At 47.1% G+C, this 27454-nt stretch overlaps 1 protein-coding gene across 1 annotated transcript in view; it reads right to left on the bottom strand.

The window, feature by feature from the left end:
* Nucleotides 1–22046, bottom strand: part of OSBP2 (oxysterol binding protein 2) — a gene marked incomplete at its 5' end in the record, with an annotated part of 156830 nt that extends 134784 nt beyond the window's left edge. The window contains one exon of the mRNA XM_079718148.1: nt 21391–22046. Within this exon, the coding sequence (XP_079574274.1) occupies nt 21391–22046 (656 nt within the window). The remainder of the gene's footprint in view (nt 1–21390) is intronic.
* Nucleotides 22047–27454: the final 5408 nt, after the last annotated feature.

Raw genomic sequence — 27454 nt, 5'->3', positions numbered from 1 at the left:
AGTTTGTGTGAAACTACAGAACAAATGACCCCGTTTCTTCAACAAATAAATTGCAAGGGGAAAAAGAGAAAGAGAGAAGAAGAACCCATAAATCAAGAGAGACTGGGGAGCCCCTTCCCCTTTCCCAGGAGAAACTAAGCTGTGGGGATTCAGACAGTGCAGTCAGGCCCTGTGGCAGAGGGGTTTGTCCAAGACCGCCACCAAGATCAGCAATACCAAGGTCAAGATAACTCAGCCAGCACAACTGCTTGCGCAGGAACAGAGGAGATTTGGCCAGCGTGACCAGGAGGGTGTTTTCATACAAGGGACTGAGCAAATAAGTAAATATATTGAGGATAATGGGAGCCAGATCTCTTACTGTCAGAGTCTGAAGTTGGAAACATGGAAGAGAAAGGTAAGAAAAAACTACCTCTATCCACAAAGAGAGCCTAGAAGCAGTAACGTCCCAATGACAATGAGCACACCTAGCACTCAGTGTTTGGCTTCTAGATACCATTTTCCACTAAAAGGAACCAGGGCTCATTGGAGAAATGGCAGATTCCAGTACAGAAGAACCAGGATCATTCTGTTGTACAAAAAAAGGAAGGAGGGTTCAAATAGGGAATGTCAAAAGGACACAGGAGCCAGTTTAAAAGGACTCCTCTTACCCAAAACCAGGACAATTTGAGTGTCAAAATAAATGATAATTACAGATAACAACCCATTGGATAATCTAGAAATCCATGGGTTCACACTGATATAAATAAATGGGTAAATTAAAAGCTCTTCTTTATAGTACAATGCCTACTAATAAATATAGAAGGAATGAGGTTATTAGAAAATCACCAATTGGCAACCATCAAAGTAATAATAGATTCAGGCAAGAATCACCAAAGGGTGGTAAAAATCAGTTGGAAGGGACTTCCCTGGTGGCGCAGTAGATAAGACTCTGAGCTCCCAATGCAGGGGGCCCAGGTTTGATCCCTGGTCGGGGGATCATGCATGCCACAACTAAGGAGCCTGCCTACCACAACTAAGACCCAGTGCAAGCAAATAAATAAATAAATAAATATTTAAAAAAAAATCAGTGGGGAGATTTGTTGATGAACAGGGTTTTACATAGCCTTAAGGTGTCTCCCCATAAAAATACTTTCTAATTAGTCACTAATTAGTAACTATAAAGTTAACTTTACAGTGGCGTAACCTGGCAAACACCATCTTAACCAAATGATGATCACTAGTGGTAGGACAAATCAACATCATGTGCCTCCTGATATGATGCACTGTGAAGGACACAGTATGCATCCTGTGGTATTTCTGCCACAAATGCAGGACTTGAATCTAAACATAAGGGAACATCAGGCAATCCCAAATTGAGGCAGATTCTACAAAGTAACTGGCCTGAATTTATCAAAAACGTTTAGGTCATGAAAGACAAGGGAAAATGGAAGACTGTTCCAGACTGAAACTAAAGTGACAAGACACAACAACCAAATGCAATCTACAATCCTGGAGTGGATCTTCTACCTCGAAAGGACATTATTGGGACAACTGGCAAAATATGAACAGGGTCCACGGATTGGATGGTAGCTTTGTATCAGTGTTTACACTGTGAATATATAGGAGAATGTCTTTGTTTTAGGAATACACGCTGACATATTAAGTGATCCCCAGCATCATGTCTGAAACTTACTCTTAAAGAGTTAAAAGGGACTTCCTTGGCGGTCCAGTGGTTAAGACTTCGCCTTCCAACACAGGGGGTGCAGATTCCATCCCTGGTCTGGGAGCTAAGATACCACATGCCTCGCAGCCAAAAAACCAAAACAGAAGCAATATTGTAACAAATTCAAAGACTTTAAAAATGATCCACATCAAAAAAAATCTTTAAAAAAAGAATTAAAAATAATATGTATAAATATAATATATAGAGAGAATGATAAGGTAAATGTAGTATATTAACAATTGGAGGACCTGAGGGGTGGGTACATTGGAGTTCTTTCATAACTTTCCTTTAAGTTTGAAATTATTTCAAAACAAAATATTTTTTAAAATCTGAGGAGAAATATCAACAATTGCAATGAATGGACTCTATTTGGATCCTGATTTCTGGAAACTCTAAAAAAATTTTAAACTAATGGGGAAATTTTATTACGGGATTATATGAAATCATGCATGTAAAAATTTTGAAAATTGTAAAGCACTATAGAATTTAAAGAAACTTTCATTCAATAAATATCTATTGAATGCCTACAAAATTTTTTTTATTAAAGAGAAATCAATGGAGAAATTTTAATATTGACTGGATATTTGATAATATTAAGGAATTATTGTTAAATTTTTAGGCATGTTAATGCCATTTAGGTTAATTTTTAAGAAACTTTCATCTCTAAAGAGATACATAATGAAATATTTACAAATATTCATTATTATTAAAATTATTTTTTAACTTATTTTTTAACTTAATTCTTAGAATTAAGTAAAAGATGTCTGCGACTTACTTCAAGTTAACTGAGGGTGGGGAGGCCATAGACTGACCTTACAGTGAGACTTGCTAACACTGGGTGATGGGCCATCATCTACTTTTATGCGTTTGAAAATTTCCACAGTAAAAAATAAAATCCATTTAAAATCTATCGCATTTTAAATTCTTCCCTGTGTACAGCGACGGCCAACAGCAGCGATGAAGGACTTTGGTGACAAGCCCCTGTAAGCCAGCGCACAAGGCTATGCGCTGAGTGTCTCGGGAATCAAGGAACGAGATGATGGGTCCCTAGGGCACAGGGCGGGATCTATTTTGAGCACAGTCCTGCGCCTACACATTCAGGATACTTGAACGGATTTGATTTTTTTTAATCAGCACACAATCTCTGTAGCTGCAGCCACAATCTACAGGGTGTCCCAGCAACCTAGATTCTTCCTTTTACAAGTGATCTGTGAGCTTACATGTTCAGCAGCACTAAAACATACCCCCTAAAAATGTTACACCAAGCAAAGGAGGCTCTAAAAAAGAAAATCAGTTACCAAGACAAGAGAAAGACTGAAATGCCATGGATTAGAGGTCAATTAAGGAGACACTGAAGTTGAAATTTAACACACTAAGGACAATTACAAATTTAAATGCACATATTACTATACGAGTTTATAGAGCTGATGGTGAGACACAATTTATTCAGGAATTCTTCTTCTTCCCTTCATGGGCTCCGGTATTATAGGCACTGACGTTAATATTAGATGAAATAATCTTATGTAAAAGTGACTCCCACCAAGCTTCAATGGAAGCAGAAACAGCAGCTCAGCTCCTGTCAAACCATGACAGCAGCCTGCAAAACCAAAGTCCCCACAGCACAGTCACAGACTCCCAAACGGAGGCTGAGTTTAAAACAACCATCACCCCTGCGGGGCACGTTCATTCTTTCATTCAGTCAATGTGGCAGGGTAGGCCCTGGGGTCAGATCAGTGAGCAAGACAGATGAGGTTGGGGCCTCTGTGGCATAGTCTATCTCCTGGGCCCGCACAGCATCCAGCAAGAGTGTGCCTTCTGTCTCCCCTCCAACATTTGGACTGAACAAGGGAAGGGCCCTGTCAGCAGAGAGGGGTCTCCCCCCGACACGGTTCCTCAACTCTAGAAAGATAGTCCCCGGCATGACTACCCCTGAAAGAGACCTCAAGTATGTCTTCTTCATCCTCTGGCAAATCCAGCCCTGCTTTCCTTGAATGGACTGGTTAAACAGGAGTGTGGGGTTCAACAGGAGGTTTTCACTCGTTACGCATTCACTGTTAGAAAAACCCTGACATTCAGAACATCCCCTTCACTTACGAAAGAGTTTACCAAGTGCTTCTTCACGGTTTATTTCAGACAGCCAAGTAGGTCCGTTTACGGATGACGAAAGTGAAGGTCACAAAGGTTTGGAGCCTTCCTCCCCCACTGGGCAGGGCTGACTTGTATAACTAAGAGGATACAGTGGAAATGACAGAGTGTGACTTCGAGGGTAGGTCAGAAAAGGCATTGTGGTTCCTGCATGCTCTCTCTTGGATCACTCCCCCTGGGGAAAGCCAGCTGTCATATTGTGAGGACACTTTGGACAGGTCCACAGAGCTAGGAACGGAGACCTCCTGTCAACAGCCAGCACCACTTGGCCAGGCAAGTGAGGGAGCTGCTTAGAAGTGGAGCCTCCAGGCCCAGTCAAGCTTCAGATGAGTGTCACCCTCATGAAATCATCCCCAGCCAGAATCCCTCCAACTCCTGCTCAAGAATTCTTTTTTTTTTTTTAATTAATATTTATTTATTTATTTATTTATTTGGCTGCTCTGGGTCTAGTTGCGGCACACAGGATCTTCGTTGCAACATGCGGGATCTTTAGTTGCAGCATGCGGATCTAGTTGCCTGACCAGGGAACGAACCTGGGGGCCCCCTGCATTGGGAGCATGGAGTCATAACCACTGGACCACCAGGGAAGTCCCTCACTCATGAATTCTTAACGCCACTAAATGTTGGGTGATTTGTCATGCAGCAATAGATAATACACAGGGACACCGAGCCAGCTTCTCTGAAGATGAAGAGTATGGTCACATGGAAGGGATAAGTCCAGCTGTGCAGGACAGAAAAACACCCCTATCAGGACAAATGCTGCCTGGAAACCCACCTCAGCTCAACAAAGGAAGAATTTTCTGACATTCAGAATTATCTTAGTAATACCGTTTTGTCTTGGAGATAAAGGTTTATTCTCTGTCACCTGAGAGGTTTGCCCAAGGCTCATGCTGAGGGGCCAGAAATGCTATAGGAAGAAGTCAATGAACAGACAGATGGTTGGACCAGATGACCTTTAAGTTCCTTTCCTACCTAGACATTCTCCCACCACTAGCTTCCCAGGCACCGATGACAGGTCTGTCCAGTGTGTGGCCAGCTAAGAGTTACTGAACACTGATCTAACATGCAATGGGCCTTCTAGGAGGAAACAACTGAAATACGATCTACTGGTCCTGCCCTCAAGCAGCTGCACATGCCCACAGATGACATATCACTCAGCCCACTTGTTCAAGGTGGAGGAGGGTCCCAGGTGCCGCTGCCTGAGGCAGAGCTGTCCTGGCCACCTGCGGATATGCAAGCAAGAATAAACCTCCCCTTGCTTTAAACCTCTGGGTTTGGGGGTGGTTTGTTTTGGAGCTGCCTGATCCAGGAGGAGAGTGAGCTGAGGACCCAGTTCTAACTCTCTCTCCTGTCAGGATGGTCACAGAGCCCACTGTCATCAGAGTATGACCATGGAGGAAGAGGTGAGATGATCCTGGAGAGGCAGAGATGAGGCTGGTCCTGAGGGTGGGTGGGTTGTATGGGTATGGAATGAAGGGAAGGTGGAAAAGAGGCTCCAGTGTCGAAACGCAGAGGGCCGTCAGCAGTCTTGTTAGCAACCTAAGTGTCTGCTCTTGATCTCCACCCACCTCCTCTTAGGCTATGGCAAACAGCCTTTCAGTGAGTAGAAGACTCTGTAGCTAGTCACAGAAGCCTAGAGATGTGAGAAGGGACCTTAGAGGTCTGCCTTCTTAGATTTAACTTCCCATGGTCCCAGATGACAGAGGTGCAGCTGGACCTTGAAGATGACACGCTGTCATATTCAATGAGTGTCCGTGTTTTTCAAAAGGGTTTGGTTTTCACCTTCACATATATGGTCAAATGATCTTTGAGAGGGGTGCCAAGACCACTCAGTGGGGAAAGGACAGTTCTCTTCAACAAATGGTGCTGGGAAAACTCGATATCTGCATGCAAATGAATGAAATCGGACCCTTAACTTACACTGTATACAAAAATTAACTCAAAATAGATTAAAGGGCTTCCCTGGTGGCACAGTGGTTGAGAGTCCACCTGCCAATGCAGGGGACGCGGGTTCGTGCCCTGGTCCGGGAAGATCCCACATGCCGCGGAGCGGCTAGGCCCGTGAGCCATGGCCGCTGAGCCTGTGCATCCGGAGCCTGTGCTCCGCAACAGGAGAGGCCACAGCAGTGAGAGGCCCGCGTACCGCAAAAAAAAAAAAAAAAAGATTAAAGACCTCAACGTTAAGACCTAAAAGTATACAACTCCTAGAAGAAAACAGGGGAAAAGCTTCATGACCCTGGATTTGGCAATTGGGACTACGTCAAATTTTAAATGTTTGTACATAAAATGACACAATCAAAAGAGTAAAAAGGCAACCTATGGAATAAGGGAAAAATATTTCCAAATCATATATTTGATAAAGGATTAATAATGAGAATATATGGAGAACTCCTACAATCAACAACAAAAAAATCAAGTAGATTAAAAAATGGACAAATGACTTGAACAGACATTTCTCCAAAGATAATATACAAATGGCCAACAAGTACATGAAAATGCGCTCAACATCACTAATCATCAGAGAAATGCAAATCAAAACCACAAGGAGCTATCACTTCACACCTATTAGGATGCCCATTATTAAAAAAACAAACAAACAAAAAACGAAAAACAGGGACTTCCCTGGTGGTCCAGTGGTAAAGAATCCGCCTTCTAATGCAGGGGACCTGGGCTCGATCCTTGGTTGGGGAACTAAGATCCCACATGCCATGGGGCAACTAAGCCCACATGCCCCAACTACTGAGCTCCAGTGCCTCAACGAGAGAGCCCACACACTCTGGAGCCTGCACACCACAACTAGAGAAAAGGCCACACACCGCAACGAAGACCCAACGCAGCCAAGAAATAAATAAAATAAATAAATATTTAAAAAATACAAAGTGTTGGCAAGGATATGAAGACATTGGAACTTTTGTGCATTGTTGGTAGGACTGTAAAATGGTGCAACCATGATGGAAACAGTATGGAGGTTCCTCAAAAATTAAAAATAGAACTGCCCTATGATCCAGCAATCCCACTTCTGGGGACATATCCAAAAGACTTGAAAGCAGGGTCTCAAAGAGATGCACACCCATGTTCTATTCACAATAGCCAAGAGGTAGAAGCAACCCAAATGTCCACTGACAGATGAATGGATAAGCAAAATGTGGTCTATACATACAATGGAATATTATTCAGCCTTAAAAAGCACGGAAATCCTGTCACATACTACAGCATAGATGAACCTTGAGGAAATTAAGCTAAGTGAATTAAGCCAGTCATAAAATGACAAATACTGTGATTATTCCACTTTTATGAGGAATCTAAAGTAGTCAAATTCATAGAAACAGAAAGTAGAATAGTGGTTACCAGGGGCTGGGGAGAAGGGGAAAAGGGGAGTTGTTTAATGGGTAAAGAGTTTCATTTTTACAAGATGAAAAAGTTCTGATGATCTGTTTCACAACAATGCGAATATACTTAACACTATTGAACTGTATACTTAAAATTGGTGAAGATAGTAAATTTATGTTATGTGTTTTTACCATAATTTAAAAAATTACACTGCTAATTAATGACCAAGAAAGGCAGCAGGGCTGGGGGTGAGCTTGATTTCCCACTGTCTTTACAGCCTATAGATTATCAAATCTAACAATGGCTAGACCCCGGTTATGAAAGATGTGGTTCCATACATGATCTGATGGAAATATTTTAATACTTAAGAATTGGACAATTTGGGACTGAGAGAACTCCTGGGACCCAGGAGGAGTTCTAGTAGGTACTTTCATGTGTTTCCTCTCACTTTCTATCCAGCAGCTAGACAACTGGATCCTTAGAACAGACAAAGGGTAAACTACATGGACCTCTAATTCAAACACATCTATTTTCAAAACTTTTGGGGGAAAAGGGGATCAGGACAGTGTAGTAACTAAGAACAATTGCTCTGGACTTAGCTTGGCCTGGACTTGAATCTGGCTATGCAACTTACTAGTCGTGAAATCTTCAAGTCTTTTCAACCTCTCTAGACCCACTTCTCCATCTGTAAAACAGGGACAATAATCATAGAACCAATAACCCCTAGGCTCGTTCAAAGGATAAAATGAAATAATCCATCCAGAGTGCTTAGCACAGGGCCTGACACATATTAAATATGACAAATGTTATTATGAGAAATAAAGCCCTCTAAGGATACATATTTAAGATTACACTACTGACAGCTTCTGAACAGGCAAGGGCGGGCTGTAGCAGACACTATGTGGCATTTCCCTTGTCCTCCTCTTAGAATAGGGTTGCCAGGGACTTCCCTGGTGGCGCAATGGGTAAGAATCCGCCTGCCAATGCAGGGGACATGGGTTCGAGCCCTCGTCCACGAAGATCCCACATGCCGCGGAGCAACTAAGCCTGTGCGCCACAACTACTGAAGCCCGGGCGCCTAGAGTCCATGCTCTGCGACAAGAGAAGCCACTGCAATGAGAAGCCCGCACACCGCAGTGAAGAGTAGCCCCCGCTCGCCACAACTAGAGAGAGCCCACATGGAGCAACGAAGACCCAACGTAGCCAAAAATAAATTAATTAATTAAAGAAAAAGAAAGAATAGGGTTGCCAGATAAAATACAGGATGAAAAAAACAGTCCTAAGCTAAAATATATAGTACAATTAAAAAAACATGGGAGGGGCTTCCTTGGTGGAGCAGTGGTTAAGAATCTGCCTGCCAATGCAGGGGACACGGGTTCGAGCCCTGCTCTGGGAAGATCCCACATGCTGCGGAGTAACTAAACCCATGCGCCACAACTACTGAGCCTGCGCTCTAGAGCCCGCGTGCCACAACTACTGGAGCCCACGTGCCACAACTACTGAAGCCCGCGCGCCTAGAGCCTGTGCTCCGCAACAAGAGAAGCCACCGCAATGAGAAGCCCATGCACCGCAACGGAGAGTAGCCCCCACTTGCCGCAACTAGAGAAAGCCCACGCCTAGCAACGAAGACCCAACACAGCCAAAGATAAATAAATAAAATAAATAAATTTATTTAAAAAAAAACCATGGGAGGCCCAGTTAAATTTGAATTTTAAATAAACAACAAATAATTTTTAGTATATCCCAAATATTGCATGGGATATACCTATACTGAAATTTTATTTATTTATTCTGAAATTTGATATTTATCTGAAATTCGTATTTAACTGGGTATTCTATATTTTTATTTGCTAAATCTGACAAACCTACTTGGAACTTTGCCCCAGCCCCACTCCCAGGTGGCCTGAGCAGTCATTTTTGACCCAGACCTGTTCCCAGACTCCAGTTGATTAAACTTGGCCAAAATGGAACCAATCCAGTTTTCCTTCATAGAAATTGGATTAAGGTAGTTTGACAGCCTCTGCTGTATTGATGGTTATACCTGTAACTCATGAACTCAGGAGCTGTAGGCAGCAGCCACCTTCTGCCACATGGCCCAAGGAGCAAAAAAACAGAACAGACTGGACTACAGGGAGGAAAATAAGAAGTAAAGCAGACATCAGAAATGAGAAAAGTGTGCAAACTGCCAGGCAGGCTTTGTAAAACCATTCTGTGGTCTCACAAGAAAGCCTTTTTTAGACACACACACACATCGCTCTAGTTGCTCTGGAAAGCTTTTGCTACTTGTCAAAAAGCCTAAGAAATCAAGACAATTGTAGACTTAATTCCTGGGCTCAATATGTCCCATGTTATTGATTTGAAGGGTAAAAATTACTAGGAAGCCACTTTGACCTCAATTGTGGGTCTAGTGATCAAAGTGGTACTGCTGAAAATGTAGTCTCTGGATCAGGTCTGGTCTGTGCATGTCTGCCCCGTTTCCTTGGGACGCTCCCTCTGAGGCAAGCCAGCCTCCAGGGAAGCAGTCTGGCTGCTCTGAAGTCACCATGCAGTAAGGAAGCCCAAACCAGCCATTTGGACAGAGCACAAGGAGAAGCCCTGAGACTCTATGGATTGAGAGAGGTGCCCAGCCAGCCTCCAGATGCTCCAGAACCTGCCATTCCGACCCCAGCCACCAGCTGACTGCAGCCCCATGAGAGGGCCCAAGCCAGAACTGTACAGCCAAGCCCTTTCTGAATTCCCAACTGAGAGAAACTGTGAGCGATAATAAAACCATTGTTGTTGTTTTAAGCCTCCAAGTTATGCAGCAATAGATAACTGATAAGCCTAGTGCACAGGGGCAGCTGTCCTTGCCAACAGTTTCACTGTTTAGCAAGTACCTGATCACAATGGGACGAGACTAGCTTTTCATGAGGCCTCCAGAGCCAGCATTCCTGCTGTGTGGTCACATGCAGGGCCCAATCCTGAAGACAGGTGAGCCAGACAGGGTATCTCCTGAATGAAGGTAACAGGTGGGGAATCAAGAGGGGGCAAAGGCCCCCCAACCATCCCTTCTTGAGGGAGGCTGCCCACTCACAGGTCTCCAAGTGGACCAGGGACATACCTACCCCAGGGAGAGCTGGAGGGATGGCTTGTTTGGGTGGAAAGACAGTCAGAGCTTCTGACACTAAGAGGACAGACTCCGGTGGTGTGGAACTCCACAAAGTGCTGGATTCAGATCTCAGCTAGGCCACCCACTAAGTGATGCCACTGCAGTGGGACAAACCCTGGCTTTCTCAATTGTCATCAGGACATAATAACTACCTTTCTCCCTGGGTTGTCATCAAGTGGGATGACACACGCATAAGCACCTTATACACCATTAAGCACTGTTCAAATGTGGTCATTATTAGAATCTAAGATAGAACAGAGAAAAAATACAGGGTATGGTCTCCATCACCATTTTCATCTCATGCATTGAATTTTTCTTTGATGAACCAAAGACCTTAAATATAGATAGGACAGCCTCTGCCCAGCTCATGAGGACATGTGACAAATAGAACAGCGAGGTTTCATACCTCTGTCTCCCCTCTTTTCAAAGATTCCTGCAAGTCAAAGTAGGCTGGTGTCAAGGCCAATTCCTGTTTCCATATGCTTCATCCTAGCACCAGCCAGCCTCCCAGTCAGAGTATAGTCAGAAATGGCTGACTCCAGGGCTGAGCCACGACAAGTTCAAGAAGAGCCTAGAACATCTTTTCAAGCGGGACATGGGAAGCTATCAATACCATCAGGGTCCTTTCCAGAGGACTCCAGAGCCAACTGAAGACACCCCCCTACTAAGCAAATTTAAGGCAGGATAATACAAGCCTCATTAAGGGCTACATGGCATTTATCCTGCCTTTCCTGTGTGAACTGTATCCCTGAGTAACCAATGAGTAGTAGATATGGGTAAGTTTCTCTTTATAGAAGTATTCCTTCTAATAAATGAGGAAGAATGATAGAATTAGGTTAATCTAAGACTGATTGTTACCACCTGCTAATGTCATAGACCTAGAAGTCACCAGACATTATGAGCTCCTGATGGAAGAACACATAACCACCTGATCAAGTTTCTAGATCTATCTACCAAATTAAGGAACTACAGAGGACACAGGAACATGTTAACCTACACCAGGAGGATGCAATCAGCAAAACCTAGACTGTGGGACATTCTATAGGTAGACCTTATTTAGGTCCTGATACAAACAAATGTATCAAAAAACCATTTATGGTGGAGGGAGGGATAGATTGGGAGTTTGAGATTGACATGTACTGTACACACTATTATATCTAAAATAGATAACCAACAAGGACCTACTGTAAGCACAGGGAACTCTGCTCAGTATTCTGTAATAACCTAAATGGGAAAAGAATCTGAAAAAGAATAGATACTTGTATATGTATAACTGAATCACTTTGCTGTACACCTGAAACTAACACAACATTGTTAATCAACTGTACTCCAATATAAAATAAAACATTTTTTTAAAATTTATGACATTTGAGGCCATTGAAACTTTGAACACTAACTGGATATTTGATGATAACAAGGAATTATTGCTAATTTGTTTTAGTTGTAACAACAGTGTTGTGGATATGTTTTTTTAAATCCTCATCCTTTAGAGATACATACTGAAATATTTACAGGTGATGTGTGATATTTGCGGTTTACTTCAAAATGGTGTGGGGTGGGGGCACTGAGATGAAGCAAGATTGGCCAGGAAGTTAATAATTGTTGAAACTGGATAATGGGTATACGGGGGTTCATTATACTATTGGCTACTCTTATATAAGTTTTAAATTCTTTATAACACAGAGTTTTAAAGGTAAATGAAAACAGTGAGCTCTCAATGTCATCACATCAGGATAAGCCTCAGAAAAGGAGCTGAAAAGCTGGGCCATGTGTAGCCCGCTGTGGTCACTCCATTTCCTGGCAATTCAGTGACTCCCCCTGAGCTACTGCTATAGTCCAGGCTGCATGTTCATGGTCTTTATAACATGCAGAAGGATTAAAATTACAAAGTATCTTCTATGGGAAAAAAAAACTTCACTGAAATTTGAGAATCTACAAGTACAAGGTGCTATGCCCAGCCCTTCAGGGGACACTACAGTGGGAAGACACAGCCCCATGCTCTGGTGGGGAGGAGACAAACCAACATCCAGCTACCAGGGGTACACGGCCAAATGACACAACACACAAAGGGGCATCAGAGGAAGGATGGTTCTTCCAGCCCAGCTCACGGCAGGGGAATCCAGGCAGGTCCAGGCTGAGATGACCTGGAATTAGACTGCTCGGCTAGGATGTCTGCAGCAATGAGGAGGGTTCTCCTTGCTGCAGGGGGTGGCAGGTACAGGGATCTGGAGGAGAGAGTGAAAGGCACGTGGTTTGCAGAGGGGGAATAAGGCGAGTTGGGCAGAAGAAGAGTCAAGGCTAGAGGAAGGAGGGTGGGGGGACCCAACTGGGAAAGGCAGTGAGTGGTGAGCCCAGGGAAGCCCCAAACTATAATTTATACTTTAGGAAGACAGCACCTACTGCTGCTTCAAAGGACCACACAATCTGGCAGGTTCCGATGCAAGCACAGCAATGCCACCTGCCCTCTTCTTGGTTTAGGCAACGGCCCAGCAATGCAGATCAAATGGTGTGAGTTGAGATCGTTAAATCAGCATTTGAGGTGCAGAGCTGTGGCTGAGCACATGACGAGGTGCTGAGAGGAGTGAAGCTAAGTGATCAAGACTCCGAGAACACTTAAAAACGGAAACGGACGTGGGAAAGATTCGTTCGTAAAAGAAGAAAAGCATACAGCACCCAGCATGACCCTAAAACTCACTGACAGTTTGCTTCGTGTGTGTGATGAGCCTCCTAAAGCCACATCTGTGTGGTGACACCTGGCACGTGACTCACCACACATGAAGCTGCCAATTTCAAATTAGTTCAGGGGTGTTTTCTACCATCTCCTCCTCTCCACGTGTCAGTATCCAGAGTAGTCTTCCAGGAAACAGGCCCATTTCCCCCTTATCTCTTTCCCCCTGGGATAAGGAGATATTGATTTTGGTTTAAGGAACCTCACATCCTTTTCACAGGCCTGTCTTTCTTTATTGACATCATTTGCCAACTGCATCCCAGAAGACTACAGGCGGTTTAAAAGCCGCCGGCTTGAATACCCAGCCCCTGGGAGGCCCCACGGCACTGCGCCTGAACCCGCTGGCTCTTACTGACGGAACAAGATGGATGCAGGCCTCCCTCCTCCACCCAGTGGGCTGATGACAGTACCTGTGCTTGTCTCCCACGCTGCCTTGTACATTGTTGGCCCTCAATGACTGATACAACCAAAGCTGCTGTACGCTTGCTGTCACAATGTTCTAGACTGCTCACTGGCCCCAATCTTAGAATAACAGACCCTCCCTGAAGAAGGTAAAAGGGTCAGCAGGAGCTGAAAAACTCACACCAGACACTCCACCAAAGGCACAAAAGGGAAGGTCCTGCGGAGGAAGGAGGTCTACCAAAGGGCCTCAGGGGAGGTCTAGGTCAGAAAAGTGCCTGAGAAGCAATCAAGGGCCAACCACGTGGGCGGAGGCCCCAAAGAGAAGGCCCTCAGCACACAGAGCAGCGGATCACGAGTTGTGTGAGACGCCCTGCAAGCCTGGCAGGAAACAAGAAGCCCCTCTCCATGCAGAGCCAAGCGTAAGCACTTGCTCTCCTTGAACCAGAGTGAGCGCCGGTCTTGACCTGACTGACATCACTGAAGTCCACAGGGAGGAAGGAGGTGAGCCGGAGACTGCTCATCCTTTGAAAGGCCTGCATCCAAAGCTGGCCCTAAGAGTCTGGATTTGGCAAGCTCCTGCAACACCTTGGGGTTCCCCTAACCGGTAAGCGTGACTGACTACACCCAAACTGCTCGTGCAGACAATGTGTGGTCCATGCTGCACACCTGCTTTCCTTCTGGGAGCCTGGACTCTGGGACCGTGCCAGGCAGAGGGTACCCACATGACCAGACCCCCAATAAAATCCCTGAGCACTGAGTCTCTACCGAACATCCCTGCTTGGCAACCTTTCACACGTGTGTCACAACCAGCTGCTGGAGGAATTAGCATGTCCTGCATGACTCCACTGGGAAAGAAGCCCTGGAAGCCTGTGCCTCGTTTCCCCAGATTTCATCCCATGCCCCTCTTCCCTTTCTGCTTGTGCTTTGCTTCCCTTCACTGTAATAAAGCAGGCTGCGAGCACACCTCGAGCCGAGTGCTGGGAGTCCTCCCAGTGGGTCACTGAATCTGGGTTAGTCTTGGAGACCCCAACATGGCACCCCAGCAAGGAGTCTCCCCGATGTGAGGTGGGTGGGTGCCTTAGCACCAGCTGAGTCAGCAGGTTGGTGCTGCCAACGAGTTCCCACTTCTTCCCCCATTTAATAGGACAATAAGGAAGAGGCTGCACTCCTCACCACAAGCGTGAACTGGAAATTGCTCTGACACCACAGAGAACCCCATGTTTGTGAGGGCCTGTTATACAGTTAGCTCTAACATTTTAGGGCAGAGGCCTCACCTCTGACACACTGCCTGCTTCCCACAGGGTCCTGCACATATAACACATGCAAAGCAAACTGTCGGGTGCACATGAAACTAGTTTAAAGAGCTCTGGGATTGTGAAAAGCCCTTTTAAAAGCTTTATCTTTACACCCAACTCATCCAGTCACTGCCACACTTTATGAAGTGACAAATCATCCTAGGGACACAGAGACAACATGCACAAACCCTTGTAACCCTATGGAAATACAAATGAGGACCACAGATACAAGGTTGTTGGTTCATGGAGGAGCCTATTTCAACACATTGAAATCTGTCAACATAACATATCCAAGTAATCTGCATTTCATAACTATCACTTTTCCAGCACCCCTGGCTAAGCCGGCAACCTCCAATTCATCTTCCCAATCTTATTTCAGCAAACAAGTTTTCAAAATTGAAAACAAATTAAGAAAAGTCCGAGTTTGGCACTAACATACTTGCGTTCTGAAACCCCATAAAATTGCAGGCAATTCTCATTCATTCACTCACTCATCCATTCAAACTAACCAAGCTACTGAGGGCATATCAGTGGCAAAGCACCGTGCTAGGCTTCATGTAGAACACGAAGAAGATGCCAAACTTGGCCACAGTGTCCCTTTGGCACAAAGCTGTCTGCAGAGATGCCCCTACACAAACCCTGTAAACTCCCAAAGGAGGAAGATGTGGTCCTTAGGTCAGTCTGGGGCTACTGTGGATATTTCAAATGGGAAAAGCCCAAAGTGGGGGACTGCTAACACAGGGGATGGAACTGTTGAAAGAGATGCCTGGAGAAGACAGGCAAATCCAGGGCCCTCAGGGTGGGAGGTGGCACCACACCAGGGACCCTGTCCAGGGCAACAGCTGGAGGCTGGGGCACCAGCTCAGCAGAAGGCAGACCTGAGCCAGGATGTGGCGCTAGGAATGGGGAGGAAGGATGGATGAAAGGAAGGAGACAGGCAGGGCTCAGCAGTTCCACCTGATGTGGGGTGAGGCAGGTAGGAGGCAGCAAGCATGACTCAGAGGTTTTCAGCTATTCATAGAAAGAAGAAGGTCAGGAAGAGGAGTGGGTTGTGGGGGGAAATCATAATTCTTGTCACTAGACCTTGCTAAGAATGCACTGTGCTTCTCCAAAACACTCTGCCAGTCCACTCACAGGCTCTTTGCAACACCCTTGTGTTAAACGTTAAAGAAACGGACTTCAAACCAATGTTTACACATTATCAACTTGGGCATTCCTTTTCAGCCTCCTACCTGGCCTCATAGTATGAAACACTGGATGATGTTTCAAATTAAAGCTGAATCCAATATAATAAGGCCACCTTCTGAGGTGGAAACCCCAGTGGCTTAACCTGAAGACTTGAACCTTCAACTTCATGTTTTCAGGGACATTTTGCAACTGGATAGTCTTTTCCATCTCCATCCTTCAAGCATCACCTAAACTGATATTAAAAATACCCCCTGGTGGGCTTCCCTGGTGGTGCAGTGGTTGAGAGTCCGCCTGCCGATGCAGGGGACACGGGTTCGTGCCCTGGTCCGGGAGGATCCCACATGCCGCGGAGCGGCTAGGCCCGTGAGCCATGGCCGCTGAGCCTGCGCGTCCGGAGCCTGTGCTCCGCAACGGGAGAGGCCACAACAGTGAGAGGCCCTTGTACCACAAAAAAAAAAAAAAAAAAAAACTCCCTGGTGGTCCACTGGTTAAGATGCTGTGCTTTCACTGCTGGGGGTCCAGGTTCAATACCTGGTCAAGGAACTAAGATCCCACAAGCTGTGCGGCCAAAAAAAAAAAAGCAGCCACAGACAAAATGAATGGGCATGACTGTGTTCCAATAAAACTTTATTTAAAAAAAAAATACTGTCTCCATGAGAGTTTGCCTTTGAGAGTTGGCCCCACTGGAGGAAGGAGTACTTGACCCATCCTAGAGGCAAAGATATCTTGGCCACCACCCCAAAGTGGGCCCAGCTCACCATATGTTCAGTGGGCTTCCTCAGCCAGAGGACTTTCAAAACTTACTTTCACTTGACTGTACCCTTCTTTCTTATAGACCCAGACTAACTTCTTTGAGCCCTTCCTTGCTAACTGGCTTTGCCATGCCTACCCATACATCAGTCTGAACAATAATAAATTAAAACAAAACATTTTTGTTTCATATTTTGTTTGAAATCATTTCCTGGGAAATAGATGTCATTTATAATGTCGCCAAACAGGCAACTTGTATACAACAAAACAGAATTTTGTTTAATCAAATCAATCTTGTCATTGATGTGGATAAAACTTATGTTTGAAACACTCTTTCCGTAAGGACTTGCTGGGGCTAATACCTTTGAAAATTCTGCATCATTTATGAATTCTTCCATGTTCCCTGGGAGATGAAATTTTTTTAATGGGAACTAACAACCAAAAAAGAAAAAAAAAAGACCATATTCCCGCAAAACCATATTCCCCTTATTGGTATTCGAATATTCAGATAGATATGGGATTAAGAGTGCCAGGCAATGAAATAAGAACCTGGTCTCCTGTATTTATATTCCTAGCACATTGTTGGAAAGAAGTAAAAACCTACCAACAATTACCCAGACCTCCCAGAAATACTTTCTATATGTGACAGTATTTACAAAGAGCATCTTTTTATTCTTGATAATATAAATTTACTAAGCCCAGCTGTTGGCACTATGTACTTTCTCCCTTAGAATAAACTTGAGCAATCGAATAAGCTTTTCCAGCAAAATCTAGGGCAGAAGCACTCGAGGAAGCGATACCTAATGGAGAAATTCTAATCCAAACCCCCACTGATTTTCTATCAAAGTAAAAATAATGGGGATTGAAATGCAGCTCAAGACTACAGTGCAATAACCATTTAATTGGCAAAATCAATGCTGACAATACCAAGTTCTGCAAAGGATAGAGATCCACAAAAATCTCTTTATTTCTTGCCAGTGGGACTATAAATTGACACAACTGCTTTGGAAAGGAGTTTGGCGTTCACATTCTCCACAACCCAGTGACTTCACCCAAGAGGAACGCCTGCACGTGTACAAGCATTTTTGTAGTCACCCATCAAGAGGAGCATGAATAAGTAAAAAACTGCGCTCACGTCCTGGGCTGTTATAAAGCAGTCAAAATTAGTCCCCCCAAATCGTATGCTGTACAATATGCTTTTTAATAAAGTTTCAAATGGTTGAAATGAACAATGTGTTGTTTTTTTAAAATTGCATATAGGTTAGATAAAACTAAATAAAAAGAAAAGAAAGTGGACGGTGACCAGGATTTGGGATGATGGTTATCTTGGAGGGGGGAAGGCTAGAAGATGGGATCAGGGAGGGAGGACAAGACACGTGCCCTCATTTTCTCCAAACACCAGGCTTCACTTAATTAAAAGAAAAAAATGAGAGAGTGGTCTTTCCAAAAGGGAAGCTAGCAAGAGAAGCAGCTCTGATTCCTTCCCCAGCTGTCATCCCAGGACTAAAGCTGACTCTACCTGACCCCTAAGGAAAGGAGATCATGAATAAAAGTTCTCTCGTTCTGTTTGCAGCTCCGAGCACCTGAATTTGCCTCTATTCCAAGCACACACACTTGGAGAACTACTGAGAACTGGGGGTCTGGGGCAGGTTGGAGGAGGTGACCCATGCCCGGCGCTGGGTGCAAATGGACCCCTGGATAACCTGTGCTGTCAGAACTGGGAGCAGCAGGCCCAAAGGGGGCTCAGTCCTTGAGCCCAGCAGGCAGGACAGCCAGGCCTGGTCTGGAAGGCAGGATTCAGACCAGAAGCAGGGACAGGAGAGTGGTGTCAAACATCTGAAGTGCTGCGAGGCCCGAGGAAGAGCAGACCAAAGCCGTCTTCCAGAAGGCAGAACTGGAGTGCAGGGAGAAGTGGTGATTCCAGCTCCACCTCGGAAGGGTCTTTTCTGCACTTGGAGACTGACTCATCTCCTGTGGCACTGGAGGCCCAGCCCACAAGCTGGGTGCCTCAGGATACACCATTAAAGTTTGCTCCTTCGGCCTCAGTTTCCCTTCCTCTAAAATGGGAATGAAGACATCTTCGTGGCCGGCCTCACGTGGGGCTAAAGGAGGGAGACGGCTGTACAAATGTCAGGGATCATTCATCCTACCCAAGTGAGTCGAGCAACAATTCTGCCCACCTTGGAATCTAGAAATGTCCACAAATGAGACTACAGAGCTGGACTGTGAAAGCACACAACAAGAAAACCTGTCCCCACCCCCTTCTCCCCACAAAACCAGTATTTGTCCCCACAACCTTATCAGCAAGCAAGAAGAATTTTTCTTAATTACCCAGAGAATCTGTACTTTTGAGATAATCTTGAAATGCTAACTGTCTATACATAGTTATCTTAAGAAAAAAAGAGGGACATTTTTGCTCTTCCAATTAAAATAAAACAAAAATACATAAGGTCAGATTTTACTTCCACTAGAACTAGGTCTTCCTGCCACTGTGGGACCCTAGACTCATAAACATTACCTTGACCTCAACTACTGACCCCTAGTAGTACCTGGTAAAATGCAGATAACTCAGAAATGCTGAACTCAAGGATGAATAGGCATTAGGACACACATCTGGGACAGGCACAGACTTTGGAGTGCAAAGGGCCTAGGTCAGAATCTCTCTCTACTGCCTACCCTGCCCAGTGACTTTGGACAAGCCACATCCCTCTGGCAAACCTCAGAACTCCTCATTTGTACAATCCTGGAACCCACCTCACAGTGTGATTTCAAGGATGAAATAAATGAACATAACATAAAACAGAGAGTGTGGTCCACAGTCAACATGCCCTATGTGTTATGTCCCTTGCCTATGAGACAGAGTGACACTTATTTATAGCAAATCACTGATGATCCCCATCATTGTATGCCTTGGTGAAATGTTTACACACCTGACGGAGTATGGGAAGTGGGATAAAAACACCATTTGGAAAAGGATCTCTTTTTGCTCAGTTGCCAAATTCTAAGAACACTCTGTCCTGTGACCTGTATGGTGCAGCCAAGTGGGCCAAGGGGCACCAACACCACCACATGAGATGAACACATTAGAAACACAGGTCAGGGCTTCCCTGGTGGTGCAGTGGTTAGGAATCCACCTGCCAATGCAGGCGACACCGGTTCGAGCCCTGGTCCGGGAAGATCCCACAAGCCGCAGAGCAACTAAGCCCGTGTGCCACAACTACTGAGCCTGTGCTCTAGAGTCTGCGAGCCACAACTACTGAGCCCTTGTACTGCAGCTACTAAAGCCCTCGCGTCTAGAGCCTGTGCTCCGAAACAAGTGAAGCCACCACAGTGAGAAGCCCGCACACTGCAACAAAGAGTAGCCCCCGCTCGCCACAATTAGGGAAAGCCTGCGTGCAGCAATGAAGACCCAACACAAAAACAAAATAAATAAATAAATTTATAGAAACACAGGTCAGCTTTCTCCCCTGCCAGGAATTAAAGGCAGTGATCCCCACTTTGAGTGGGAACCATCACTTAAGTTCAGTGGAGCTCCCAAGTTCTCAGTGGCATCACAGATTCAACTATCCTCTAGAAGCTGTGCTCCAAAAAGGCAAGGAAGGACCATATAAATGCTCTGGTGGTTGACCTGAAGAGATACTGCCCAGCCGAGTGAAGTGAGCAAAGTGACCCGAGCTTCAGCAAACAGAATGGCAGGGCCCTCCTGTTTGCAATGCCAATGGAGCTGTGCTTCTCAAACTGTGATCCAGAGCAGCATCACCTGGGAACTTGTTAGAAAAGCTGAATCTCAGGCCCCTCCTATACCCACTGCAGCAGAAACTCAGCAGGGGGGCTGAGCACTTGATGTTTCAATAAGCCCTTCAGGGAATTCCAGTGCTCACTCAGGTTTGAGAATTGATAGTATAGAGTGATCAGAGATCTCAAAGTTTAAACCAACCATCCCCAGGAAACATACCTAGACAGCCTTCAGGATCTTTCCCCCTTTGAATCCATTTCAGTGGAACACAGTGTTAGCTACCTCACCACTGGAATTCACTGTTGAATCCCACACTGCTTCTAGAATAAGAAAGGCCACAGTGGGATGCTTCCTGGTTCTCCGCTGAATGACAAGATGGGCTCCTGAAGGGCAGAAGCCATGTCTGATGCATCTGTGAGCCTGCTGTGCCCCCAGGCCAAGGCCCAGCAACCAGCAGGCACCAGGAAAAGTGGGAAATAGTCTGACCAACTGAGGAGGGAGCAGGAGCCCTTCCCATGAGTGGGTCCCAAGGACTGAACAAGGTTACTGTCCCCCTCAGTCCCTAATACAGTGATCTTAGCTCCTGAACCAGAAAGCTCCTGAATCAAGGACTTTGGGGCTGACTCTGGCTGGCTGCCCCAGGTCCCACAACTACCAGGACCAGAGGGGTCCCGAGGTCCCAAATCACTCCCTCACTCCAACGTCACTGCTCACTCCCTAGACCCAAGCTTGCCAGAGGTCATGTCCACAGGGGCTCCCCTGCCTGAGGTCAGGGTCCCCCCTGCCTGAGGTCAGGGTCCCAGCCCTTGAAGGTTGGCCAGAGGCATTATTTCTCCTGCTGGAGTGCGAGTTCCCAAACATCCCTAGGCCAGTGGCAGTGCCCTCCAACTCTGGATGCCCTCTGTCACCATGGCTGCAGCATCACCACCCTCCAAACTCAGCCAACCCACCCTGACACTTCCATACCTGTAGTAAGACAGGAGGCCGTTGCTGAGCACGAACCAGCGGCGCTGGTAGCCCTTCAGGTAGTTGGTCCACTTGAGAAGCCAGCCCTTCAAGCTGTCCAGAGGAAGTGAAACCATCGGGAGAGCGGAGGGCGTGCCACTCCCTGGCACTGGAGCCCCAAGATGTGTCTTCACCTGCCCTGGTCGCGGGGTCTTTGATGCCAGCAACGACCCGGACTCGAATTTGGTCAAGGGCACACTCCCCACTACTGGCCCCAGCGCCAGCACCTGCTCGGATGGGGCCTTGGTGAAGGGCCCAGCCCCCAAGCTTGAGCCCAACTCTTCCCGGGGCCCTGACCCGGTCCCCAAACCCTGCAGCAGTTCCAATTCCTGTTTGAACCCGGGCCTTGGCTCAGACATCTTCCTGGACTCAGGCTCCGATCCTGGCACCGGCTCAGAAACTGGCTCCGACACCTGTTCTGACACCAGATCCCGTTTGGGCTGGGGCACCGCCTGGTGCTGAGGCTTGGGCTCCGGCTCGGAGCCGGGCGTGGAAGCGCTCATGCTCGGCGCCGCCGTGTGGCAGGACAGGCAGGGGACAACGGTGAAGAACGACGAGAGCCCGCGGGAGCGGCCGCCACAGCCACCGCCTCGGCACAGAGCGGCCGCTTTCCCCATGGAGCCCGCCGATCGGAGCGCGGCCGAGCCAGGGGGAGGAGGGAAGCGAGAGGCGGAGGCCTGGGGCGGGGCCGGGGGCTCCGTCACGAGCGCGAGGCGGGGGCGCGCGCGGGTCTCTCCGCTGCCCGTGCGCCCCGCGCCGCCTTCGCCAGCGTGCTCCTGCACCCTGGCGTGCAGCGGGCTGGACTTGGACCCTCGTCCCTCCCTTGCGTCGCCAGCTCCCGGCTCCGGGGCTGGCCCTTGGAAGGCGCCCAGGAAACGCTTGTGGGGCGAGAGCTCGGCGAGCGGAAGGGACGGCGCGCTTCGAACCACCATCCCTGCCTGCGCCCCAACCCGTGCCAGGCGCTTTGGGAACAATGATGAATGCGGAGCCCGCCGGCTCCCAGCGCAGCTCTGTTCGCGGGTCCCGCGCCGGAGCTCCCCGCCTCTGACCCGGGCAGGTTCGCTCCCCAAAACCCAGAACATGCGCCCGAAGCGCAGGGGCCCAGCCGGATGACGCTAAAAGCTGAGGAGGACGCCCACCGCCCCCCATGGCAGCCATTACCTGTCTATGGGTCCCTCCCGCTGCCACCAGGCTCAGGGGCCCGAAGCCACCGCCCCACCACCACCTGGGCCAGCTGGCCTCTGCTTCGGCCAGGGCACTTCGCCGTAAGTGGCAACATAGTTCAGGCTCTCTAAAGGAATAGAGAAAGAGTTTAGTAAGCCGAGCGTTTTAGTACAAAGAACGCATCCAAAAGCGAAGTTCTTGGAGCTCCTGGACATCCCTGGGTAATCTTAGCTGGCGGTCTGTGAAGATGCTGCAGTAGACTGTGGAGTTTTACCTGTCTGTGCATTTTCCTAGGGGGAAGGTCCCTAGTTTCCATGGGATTCCCAAAGGAGTCTGTGATCCCAGAAAGGTTAAACATCACTGATTTTAAAGGATCTATCCCGGGCTTCCCTGGTGCACAGGGTTAAGAATCCGCCTGCCAATGCAGGGAACAGGGGTTAGAGCCCAGGTGTGGGAAGATCCCACATGTTGCAGAGCAACTAAGCCTGTGAGCCACAACTACTCTGGAGCCTGTGTGCCACAACTACTGAAGCCCGCGCGCCTAGAGCCGGTGCTCTGCAACAAGAGAAGCCACCGCAATGGGAAGCCCCTGCACCGCAACAAAGAGTAGCCCCCACTCTCCGCAACTAGAGAAAGCGCGCGGGCAGCAATGAAGACCCAACACAGGCAAAAATAAAAATAAATAAATATATTTTTTAAAAAAAACAGGCCAGAAAAGTTTGATCAACACCATGTTTTTCATGCCATTGCATTTAAGCATCTTGGGGTGGGGTGTGCAAGCTCCGTTTAACCACAGCTCCCACCTCTGCCTGTTGTCCTAAAGCCACGTGCACTGACCTCCCTGGCCCCTGAACACATGTGAGCTTGTGATCACCCCAAGAGGTTAGAACATAGTTTTCTTTAAAATATTTAACTGGTTTCTAAAACTTTGAAATTGTAATGCTTGCACTATATAGAACTGAAGTATACAGGATATATAATGAAAGAAGAACTCCCCTCTTCCTCCTCTCTGGGGCTAGTGTGTTGATAGTTTCTACACATCTTTCCAGAAATGTTCTAAGAGAACAAGTCCTTAAGATGAAGTGTATGGTTTTCATAAATTATATGTAAATTTTAAGTGTAAGTGCCGACTTGTGGTAGGTTTCATCATAATCTTAAAGGGGTCCATGATCCCTCCACATTAAGGACCACTGACACTGAGACTTTTAGCTCAGGGTATCTGACAAGAACCCATATTTGCCTTCCATCTTTCTTGAGACCCAAAGAGACCCCACTGAAACAAAAGTATAAAAAATTCCAAAAGTACTAAGCATTCAACAGCAATAGAAATAGAAAGAAGACTTTATTTAACAAATGTTCATTCAATTCATATCATATGCCAAGTCTTCTTCTATGCCCTGATGATTGAGCAGTGAAAGAAATCTGACAAAAATTCCTGCCATCCTGGGCTTACATTCTAGTAAGAAGAGACAGAAATATACCAAATAAATCATTTAGAAGGTGACATGCCATGGAGAAAAAGAGAACAGTTAAGAGGGCTTGGGAAGGCCATGTTGGGGGTGTTTCAATTTTAAATAAAGATGGATCACTGAGGGAATTCCCTGGCAGCCCAGTGGTTAGGACTCCGAGCTTCCACTGCAGGGAGCACGGGTTTGATTCCTGATCGGGGAACTAAGATCCCTCATGCCGTGTGGCATGGCCAAAAAGAAAGAAAGAAAGAAAGAAAGACGGATCACTGATGAATGAGAGACTTCAACAAGTGCTTAGAATATGGAAAGAGGATGAGAACTCTTATGAGCAAAACAGGTGGAAGCAGCAGCTGAGAACATTGTCTAAGTCAGCTAAAGAGGAGGTAGGAGCCAGCTGGCTTGAGAGAATCCAGGGAAGCTTTGGGCTCAAAGTCAACAGGTTATGGCAGAGGGTAGGAGTGAGAACAGGGAACTAAAATGGGGGGATTTTATTCCTCAAACAGGTTTGTGAGCCCATGGGTCTCTTGTATTATTTGTATGCCGTACACATATTTTCCAATATCCTTTCGTATCTGCTCAGTGCATAATAAACAGACTCACATACAACCTGGAGCAGGGACGGCGGGGGCGAGGGTGGGGGTTGGGGGTGGGTGGGAGGATAACTGCTCCAACCCACTGCCCTACCCCTCTCTACACTGAAGTTTGCAAAGTGCAGGTAACATTTCTCCCAGGCAGAAAACATGTCTCTTCTCTAAAGAAACTGAATGAAACACCTGAGGTCAGCAAGGGCTTGCATAGCGGATGTTAGCACCACAGAACACAGCCCTCCTGACTCTGCTATTTCTCATTCTACCCTACTCAGAGCTTCCAGCCAGATATTCTCATTCGGCAAAGGGACAAGAGGTAAGCCAGATCTAATTGCATAACAGCAGAGGAAATCTACACCGGCTTATTTTACAGGGCACTTGCTAAGGGGCATAGAGCTGGAAAGCAGCTGACCTGGGATTTGAACTGAGGCCTTCCTTCCAAATTTGTGCTCTTAGCTACATGCTGCCCTGCCTCCCTCTTAGCTTGTGCATCTCTTTTCCTGAGTAAAGGAGACACAAACCAGCATCTACGTTTGTAACTGTGGCCACAAGCTGACCTGGATTTTTCTGGCTTTGCTCGGGGCAGGAGTTGCTCCCATTTACTCAGCAGACATTTATGGAGCATTATGTGTGCAAAGCTCTGTGCCACATCTCAGGCTTGAGAACAGAAGGAAGTGCAGACATCAGCCACCAGCACCACCCCGCTTGGAACAGTTGCAGGTTAGAGAGCTGAAGCCCAGAGAAAGGTTACTGGGGGAGACAGGAGGTCCCAGTCAAGGCCTGCTCCTGGCCCAGCCCCCTGAGCCCTCAAAGCCCTGCAGAGTTCCCGAGTCAGCAGCTGGACCAGGCTCTGAATTGTAATACCCGAGTAACACTTCCCGATTCAACAATGGGCTGGGCTGGGATGCATCCATCCTCTTGTTTGTGCTAGGGGTCGCCAGGAATTAAAAGATTTGATTTCCCTCCCAGGCCCTGGCTCACAGGTATGCGCCTTCCAGCAGATCCCAGCTGAGTGCACATGCGTCTGCTGACCCCTTGTGGTCATTGTGGGATCTGTGCTGGTCCAGCAGTTGGGGCCTTGGTTGCACCTCTGGGACTTTCTGCCCTGGTGACTTCACTTCTCAAAGCGCTTTGCCACCACTTATCTCGTGGGGTCCTCCCTACAATCCCAGGAAGTGAGGAGAGCCAGGATTCCCATTCCCACTTTACAAATGAGTGGCAGCGCCCTGGCATCCAGTCCCAAATCCAACACTAATTCCTTATCTGACCTTGGCAAGTCAGTTCCCCACTCTCTGCCTCTGTCACCCGTTGACGAAATAAGAGAAATGGCCTGCGTGAGGCAGCTCTGAGGTTTTTCCAGCTCCCCAAACTCTCAGCGCGGAGATGTGACTTGCCCAAGGTTGGAGTGAATCAGGGCAGAGGCACTCCCAGTCGGGAGGTCACCCCACTTCCCCACAATGATTGGGAGAAGTGAGAGTTGTCACAGAAAACAAGAAAATCAGTTTCTCCACCTTTGTGTTCTGATTGTGGGGTGAAGTGCCACATGGACAGATGGATAAGTGAGTGGATGGGTGGATGGGTATGTGGATAGATAGATGGGGTGGATATGTAAGAACTTTGGGATCACTCTTAGCTGCAACTGCCCCCCCTGATCCCTAACTGCCCCTATAATTCTAGCTGCCTAGCCCCTTGGTAGGCTGCTCCACATCCACCTGCTGGGATCTGAAGCCACTGCCCCTGCCTGACAGCCTGGAGCTGGGACGTGCCATGAGGAGAATGAGTCCTCACCCAAGAATTCCTCCCTACCGTGTCACTGACCACATGGCCAACAGTGGTAGCCTAGGAGGAAAGTCAGGACCCAGGGTCATGAATCGGCATCCCTCACAGAGCAGTTCCTGCAGCCGACAATGGCTGAAATTGAGGGCAGTGCTTGCAATGAAGCCGAGCATCACTGGGGCGGCCGGGTGGCGTGGAAAGAGCACGCCTTATGCGTCTCACACCCTGGTTCAAACCTAGCGACTCCAAGTAAGTTCCTTAGCCTCTCTGTGCCTTGGTTTCCTCACCTTAAAAGTGGGCGTGATACCTGAAGAGTACAGTTGTGAGGACTGAATGAGGTAGGATATAAAATGCCTTGCGTGTAACAGGTGCTTGGTAAACAGAAGTTCCCTCCCTTTGTTCCAGGTCGTGGAGAACTTTGGAGAAGGAACTAGGTCCATTGTGCACCTAGCGAGATTTTTAAACTGGGAAGGCTTTTCAAGTACCCTAAAGGAGTGACGTGCATGTGGTGAAAGGGGAGGAGGGAAGGAAATGTGTCTTCAGCAAGAATTAAAGGTACACCCAAAACACTCAATCCCATTAAAAGAGTATCATTCATCTGCCCCCTGCCATCAGCATGGTTCTGCAGACACAAAGGATATTCCACAAAGGTTTCCTGAGGACAAAACTGAAAACATCTTTACATAGCTAATGGGCAATGGTCAGGACTCCTGTGTTCTGTTCTTCCACTTCCTGGGTGGGCATGTGCCTCATCCACAGCTAACACAGCCTAACTCTCCCTAACAGTCTGTCCATCCCAGAATGGGTGACAAGTGCCCCTTAGCTACCCGGTAGAAGGGGGACCTGGAGTTTAGTCCAGCTCTCTGTGAAACAGCTAACCTCAGGTAGCTGACAACACAGCTGAGGCTCCCCATCACCATCTGTGAACTCATGCTCCCGAGGGCTCAGGGTCCCTAGCCTCCACTTCCAACTAGAGTGATAAAGATTGGGAGCTTATCACATGGCACTTAGGAGATGGTCTTTGGATGA

Source organism: Hyperoodon ampullatus (genome assembly GCF_949752795.1).
Source record: "Hyperoodon ampullatus genome assembly, chromosome: 13".
Lineage (NCBI taxonomy): Eukaryota > Metazoa > Chordata > Mammalia > Artiodactyla > Ziphiidae > Hyperoodon > Hyperoodon ampullatus.
This window is presented reverse-complemented; position numbering and strand designations above follow the sequence as displayed.